Source organism: Glycine max, unplaced genomic scaffold (assembly GCF_000004515.6).
Source record: "Glycine max cultivar Williams 82 unplaced genomic scaffold, Glycine_max_v4.0 scaffold_319, whole genome shotgun sequence".
NCBI classification, from domain to species: domain Eukaryota; kingdom Viridiplantae; phylum Streptophyta; class Magnoliopsida; order Fabales; family Fabaceae; genus Glycine; species Glycine max.
In genome coordinates this window covers 9,049-16,543 of record NW_024464845.1, presented here as the reverse complement: position 1 = coordinate 16,543, position 7,495 = coordinate 9,049, and the positions used below count along the sequence as shown (strand labels likewise).

Genomic DNA, 7,495 nt, shown 5'->3' with positions numbered 1-7,495 from the left:
TTATAAATGGCGCTCTAACAGAGGCTATACTTATTTTGTCTCTTTTCTCTCTCTAACTTATTTTCCCATTTCTTTTACTTTTATTTTTAAAAAAAAATTATATAAAATTTAATTTGAATCTAATTAGATAACATATCTATTACAAAAAAATCTTTTAACTCTATGATTAATAACATCGTAAATGAAAAAGTTGGTGACTACTAATTATGTATGAATGTTAAATATGTTTTACATAAATATATAATAAATCAACTTATTAAATATATTTTAATCAAAAATTAATTTTAAATTACTTTATCTATAATACCATAAATTAAACCCATCAGGGTTGTCTTAGTGATGGAGGGTTGGGGTATAATTCATGCAGTCATATGTTCAAACCTCATTACAACCATTGTACACTAAAAAAATAATATCTTAAATTCAATTAGTCTTAATGATTTTTACTGTTTATCTTACGGAACTAGAGCAAGCTGGCTAAGCCGCATCTTTTGCTTTCTTTCTAGTGAACCGCTCTATGACAGGGTAGCAGCCCTATTAGAACTCATTCCCATTAATTTAACAACTTAAAAAATTCCCAACTCTGCACTACACTTATAGTAAACACAACCCTAATCATAGTAGAAACCATTCCATTACTACCAAGACTTATTCCAGCTCAAGAATTCATATTAAAATTGGGCTAGTGCTATTCAATCTTGTAAACTCATTGAGACCACGATTGGATAATACAAACGTAGAGGAATAACTAATCGATGAAAGAATATGAAACCGGAGTTCAAACGAGGGTACACACTTACTTTTTATATTTAAGGCCGGCAGGCCTTTTCCACAAGATTATAGAGGTGGGGATAGATGGATGTCCGAACAACATAAGAATAAGAGGGCCAGTGCCTTTCACTAATTTGGCTGAAAATGGATTCTGCCTCCTTCCAGGTCACTTCAATATATGGTTTACTTGAAGAATGTTAGGAACTTTGAACAGCTGATAACATTGAAATTCTCCAAACATTAGAAACTTCAATACCTGTAGAATATTCTTACGAAAAATGCTTGAACAATTTAGCAAACATTTATTTCACTCAATTTTAAATGTTAATATTGATTATACCATTAATTTTAAAACATTTTTCAGCTCATCATTCCAAAAACCTTTTACCCCGTTAATTATCATAATATTATTTTTCCCAAACAACCACAACTACTTTCTTTTATTTTTCTACCCCACCTGCTTTGTTTTACATATATAATGAAAGATTTCATCATAGAATTTTTGGTTCTGATACGAATCAAGAATGGAAAAGATAAAGAAAGCTAAGTAAAGGATAGTTTTCTGAATAATTGTTCTCTGCTACTCCTTTATTCCTTAATGTTTATATGATAGTTTGTATACAAGATATTTTTGCCCGAGTTTGTTGTAACTGTATTTGGAAATCACAGCTAATGGAATCTAAATCAACACGTGAAGAAATAGAGGTTGAGGGGTAGCTTCTAGAATGGTGCCAAGTTCTTCATATGAAATCCTCCAGGTACGTGGGTTTACGGGTCACCCTTTTGGGCCTGTTGATACTATTGCTGTTATGTGTTGCCCTGTTCTGCATAATGCTATCAACACCCTCCCCTTCGAAGACAACCTCGTCCTCGAGGTTATAAGTTTCGCGCAAAGCTTCCCAAGGTTCACACGAAGCATCCTCAGGAGAAAGACCTGTCCATTGGACCAGCACCATCCGCTGCGGGGGTGTGACAGATGCGTCCAATTTCCAATCCAGAATGGTCAAGGGAGTGACGACGGGATGATGATCAACAGCAAGGGGAGGAAGGGGAGTGTCAATGGGAGGCAAAGGCCCGTTGTGAGGTTTCAAAAGAGAAACGTGGAAAACGTTGTGGATGCGCGAATCATTGGGCAGGGCCAGTCTCATTGGGCAGGGCCAGTCTGTAAGCCACAGAGCCAATACGTTCGAGTACCTGATAGGGTCCATAAAAGCGCTTCGCGAGCTTCGAATACGTCGGGAGCAGGGACGTCTGGCGGTATGGGTGAAGACGGAGATAGACCCAGTCTCCGACAGCGAAGTGGGTATCGCGCCTGTGCTTATCTGCAGCTGACTTCATGGAGGTTTGGGCTTTGAGGAGGCGGCGTAGCAGCAGAGCGTGGAGCTCAGTGCGGTCAGTCAACATGGAGTCGACGGCGTCGATGGGAGAGGAGCCCTGTATGTAATCCACTAAAGTTGAGGGAGGGCGACCGTAAATGACCTCGAATGGAGCGAAACCGGTGCCGGAATGAACTGTGGTATTGTAGCACCATTCTGCCAGGTGGAGATAGCGGTACCATTGACTAGGCTTGTGGTGAGTATAATCCCGGAGATACTGCTCGAGGGTCCGGTTGACCACTTCTGTTTGACCGTCCGATTGAGGGTGGTATGCGGTGCTCATCCGCAACTGAGTCCCGCTGAGGCGGAAGAGTTCCTTCCAAAAATGGCTGAGGAAGAGAGCGTCCCTGTCGGATACGAGGCTTCGAGGAAAACCATGGTGTTTGCAGACCATGTCGACGAAACGAACAGCGACCTGGTGGGCGGTGTGTCGGGTCGGGAGAGCACCGAAATGGGCTCCCTTGGAGTAACGGTCCACTACAACCAAGATCACAGTGTGGCCATGTGACACCGGAAGGCCGGTGATAAAATCGAGGGATAAGTCCTACCAAATGCGTGCCGATATCGGGAGAGGTTGCAGAAGACCAGAGGGCTTCTTTGTCTCGTACTTGGTTTGTCGGCAAACCAAACAGTGGGAGACGAATTGGCGCACATCGGGTCTGATGGTTGGCCAATCGAAGCTCTGCTGAAGACGGTGTAAGGTCTTCGCGACACCGGTGTGACCGCCGAGAGGTGAGGAATGAAATTCATCGATCAAGGTGGAGGTTAGCAGTGTTGGAAAAGGTAACCAAATACGGCGGCCCTTGAAGATGAGACCATTGTGGGTTGACAGAAGGGGATGGTCCTGTGGGTGAGCTTGAATTGCCGCCATTAGGTCTTGATACTGACTGTTGTTTGCCAAAGAAGCGCGCAAAGTAGCCATGAAGTCACAGTGGGGCATCGTGAAAGAGAGGAGTTCACCCTGGGGAAGTCGAGACAACGCATCAGCAACCACGTTCGAAACACCTGGTTTGTAGCGAATGTCATAATCATATCCTAACAGCTTGACCAAGTAAGTCTGCTGTTCCGGCGTTTGGATGACTTGGGACATAAGGTCCTTAAGACTCTTATGGTCGGTGAGTATGGTGAAAGAACTGCCAAGTAAGTAGTGGCGCCACTTGCGGACGGCGGAAGTGATGGCGTGAAGTTCCCTGACGTAGGCGGAGACCCTCTGTAAACGTGGACACAACACCTTGCTGAAGTAAGCGATAGGATGGGCTTGCTGAATTAAGACGGCGCCAATCGCAATCGCAGAAGCATCTGTTTCTAAAATAAAAGGAAGAGAGAAGTCAGGTGTTGATAGAACAGGGGCACTGGTCATGCAGGATTTGAGTTGTTGAAAAGCGGTGGTGGCTTCGGGGGACCAGTGAAATTGGTCTTTGCGGAGGAGGTGAGTAAGGGGAGCCGCAATGGCGGCGTAGCCTTTGATAAACTTTCGGTAGAACCCGGTTAGTCCCAGGAAGCCGCGAAGACTCGTAGTGGAGGTGGGGGTGTGCCATTCAACCATGGCTATGATTTTATCAGGGTCAGGGGCAATCCCTTCAGAAGAAATAATGTGGCCCAAATAGTGAATTCTTGATTGGGCAAAAACGCACTTGGATTCGCGCAGGAAGAATTGATGTGTGAGCAGTGTAGAGAGAACTGTATCCAGGTGTGTGATGTGGGAGGGAAGATCATGGCTATAGACGAGAATATCGTCGAAGAACACCGCTACAAATTTGCGCAGATAAGGTCGCAGAGTCTCGTTCATGGTGGATTAGAAGGTGGACGGGGCGTTGCAGAGCCCGAAGGGCATGACGCGGAACTCATAATGTCCCTGATGCGTGCGAAATGCCGTTTTGGAGATGTCGGAATCCGCCATTCGGATTTGATGGAACCCTTGGCGCAGGTCGAGCTTCGAGAACCACGAAGCTTTGCCCAGGTCATCAAGTAACTCATCCACCGTGGGCATGGGGAATTTGTCCTTCACGGTGATGGAACCCTTGGCGCAGGTCGAGCTTCGAGAACCACGAAGCTTTGCCCAGGTCATCAAGTAACTCATCCACCATGGGCATGGGGAATTTGTCCTTCACGGTGATGGTGTTAAGAGCACGGTAGTCAACACAGCAACACCAGGACCCATCCTTTTTTTTGACAAGTAAAATAGGGGAAGAGAAGGGACTTTGGCTTGGTCTGATAAGGCCGGCGGTGAGCATGCCTGAGATTTGGGCCTCAATTTCTGCTTTCTGGTAGTGAGGGTAACGGTAGGGGCGGATGTTAACGGGTGGAGAATTGGGAAGGAGGGGAATGTGGTGTTGAATTGTGCGGGGTGGGGGAAGTTGTTGAGGTCCGGCAAATATGGTGGAGTAGCGGGTGAGGATGGTGGATATGGACGGAGGGATGGTGGTGGGGAGTGGGGACGATGGTGATGTTGGTGTCTGGGCTAGGAAGGGAGTGATGTGGAATAAGGCCAGAATACTGTGGGTGGTGGTGAGTCTCTTTAGTTGATGGGCTGAAGCAGGGGTAGGGGTGGGGGGTACATCAGCAATTAAAGTGATAGGATGGCCCAAGTGCTGAAAACTCATGGTAAGCGTGGCAAAGTCCATTGTGACTGGGCCAAGTAACTTAAGCCATTGTACTCCAAGTACAATGTCGGCACCGCAAAGAGGGAGATGAAAGAGGTCCAAAGTGAAAGAATGGTTCTGAATGTCGAGGGTCACCTGGGGGGAGACGGTGTCGCAGTCGAGGGTATTTCCGTTACCCTCCATGACACGGAGGGGGGTGGTGGGGGAAGTAGGAAGGTTGAGGAAGCGGGCCATGCGGGTTTGGACGAAGTTATGGGAGTTGTCGCCGTCCACTAGAATCACAACACGGTGGCGATTGACGGAACCGAAGAGGCGGAAGGTCTGAGGTGTCGGGGATCCCTCCATCGCATTGAGACTGATTTGGGAAATTAGGGTTGAGTGGGTTTCGGTGTCATCAGTAGCCTCAGGAAGCACATCTTCGTCTGTGAGTAAGAGGTGCAATCGGGACTTACAGCGGTGGCCAGGGGACCATTTATCATCACAATGATAGCATAATCCCTGGTCGCGGCGCACTGCTAGTTCCTCTGCTGTCAAACGTTTGATTGGAATCTTTGGGGAAGGAAGGGACATGGAAGGAGGGGATTTAGGGGAAAGAGGGGAAGGGGAAAATGGAGGGGTGGTAGTAGGGTTAGGGTGGTAAGGTGGGTGAGTAGGTGGTGGTGGTGGTGGTGGGCGGTGGCCGCGACGGCGGTCCATCATCTTGTCTTCTTGGAGTCTGGCGAGTTCGATGGCCTGAGGAAGGGAGATAGGGTGGAGCGCCTGAACATCGCAACGTAATTCTGGTATGAAACCAGAAATAAAGCAGCTCAATAGGGACAGGGGAGGAATTCCAATTGTGCGGTTGGCAAGGCGTTCAAAGGAGGTAAGGTAATCACTAACTGTACCCGTTTGTTGAAGTTTGAAGAGATTGCCTTGGGGGTCATCATAAAACGAAGGAGCAAAGCGTGATTCCAATGCCTGCAACATTGATGGCCACGAGGAGAAGAAGCCATTCCTGTGCATCCACTGGTACCAGGAAAGGGCCGGCCCATCCATGTAGAACGAGGCGATCGTAAGGCGTTCGAGCTCCGGGATGCCTTGGTAGTCGAAGAACTGGGATATTTTGAATATCCAGCCAAGGGGATCGTGACCATCAAACCTCGGGACATCGAGCTTCAAGTGGTGGTGGCGCGACGCAGGGGATGGAGGTATGTTGTGACACCCTCTACCCTTACAATTATAACTAACTAATTAAATAAATCATACAAAATTTATTTAAAAGATTATAAACACATAATAATAAAAGAAGAAAAAAATGCAAAATTAATTAATAATTTTTCTTTTTAAACACATTTAATTTAAATCAATTCAAAAGGGTAAAGGTTCACATCCACTTAGTGAAAACATAATAGAATATATTTTTTTTAATAAGAGATAAGATTATCCCGGCTCAAAACAAGGTCGTTCACTCTAAATAAATAATAAAAAGAAACTAAAGAAGAAAAGTATAACACAATTATATCATTCAGTAAATCATAATCCCTATCACAGACTAAGTCTCTCCATCTCTAGCATGTGACTCATCATATGAAGGCTCACCTGAAACAAAGTGGCAATCAGCCCAAACACAAACACACACCGGGAGTGAGTTATCACATTCGTATATAATAAAACATTAGAGCATGTGAAACATATAATACTTAAAGCTGAATTTATATAAATAGCATTACTGCACAAAATCGCACACATTATTCACACCCATTCAAGTTTACACACTCCATAAAATAACATCAACCACAATTGTTAACTCAATGAAATTCAAACACAAGCGTTATGCAACAATTATACTAAGACTCAAGCCTATATGCAATGTGGTACCATGTCAGTGAAAAACAACACTGGGGCGCTTAGGAGTACATGACAAAGCACACCACACAATGGGTATACTCGGTCACTCTCACTAAGTAACATCATAAGGTGACCAATCAGGGTTACTCTGTTTTGCGAGAATGCCCCAACCACATGGGATCAACATGGGCTTAAAGGAGCACTCAAACCGAGTATCTTTACCCCCAAGGCCTAGACTCCGAAGAATCCGTTTGGGCCTCACCTTCCTGATTCAGGTCCAACCCCTAAAATATTTTTTTTTATTTGCACGCAGACACTGTTTATGAGTTATATAATACCCACGACCTCACGATTATATTTCAACATATTTAACAAAATGCGCTACAATTTAACCCTTCAGGATCCTAACTAGGAATCCTACAATTTTCTTTAACACTGCGCATAAAAGTTCTCTCAAGGTACACACTGGTCGGGTTACTGTATAACTCATAACTCACATGACAAGTAATATCTCTACAAATATCAATCACACACTCATTCACAACCATGTTTCATGTCTACATCTAACATTTCACACTCTAACTAATTACAAAATATACTCAACAATTAGATAACAATGTATCATAATAATAATAACATACAATATTTAACTTCAAGGCTTATAAACAAGTAACTATAAAATACACGTAAAATATATATATAAGTATATTATATTCAAAATATATAACAAAATATATATATTAACGTAAACATAAACGTACATATCACATATAACATATAAAAAGTATTAAATATATATTAATATAAAGTAATCACAATAATATCAAATATATTATTAAGTAAATACAAATTATATATAACAATAAAATATATACTCATATTGATTTCTATGAACAACATGTATACCTATATTTTAAA

The 7,495-nt window shown here is 43.6% G+C and overlaps 1 protein-coding gene across 1 annotated transcript; it reads right to left on the bottom strand.

The window, feature by feature from the left end:
• Positions 1 to 4,120: 4,120 nt before the first annotated feature.
• LOC102660623 (uncharacterized) lies at positions 4,121 to 7,125 on the bottom strand. Its single transcript, XM_006601469.2, has 2 exons — positions 7,075 to 7,125; positions 4,121 to 5,959 (listed from the first exon to the last, which is right to left on the bottom strand). The coding sequence occupies exons 1-2, from the start codon at positions 7,123 to 7,125 to the stop codon at positions 4,121 to 4,123; spliced, it is 1,890 nt and encodes a 629-aa protein (XP_006601532.2).
• Between the last annotated feature and the right edge of the window lie 370 nt (positions 7,126 to 7,495).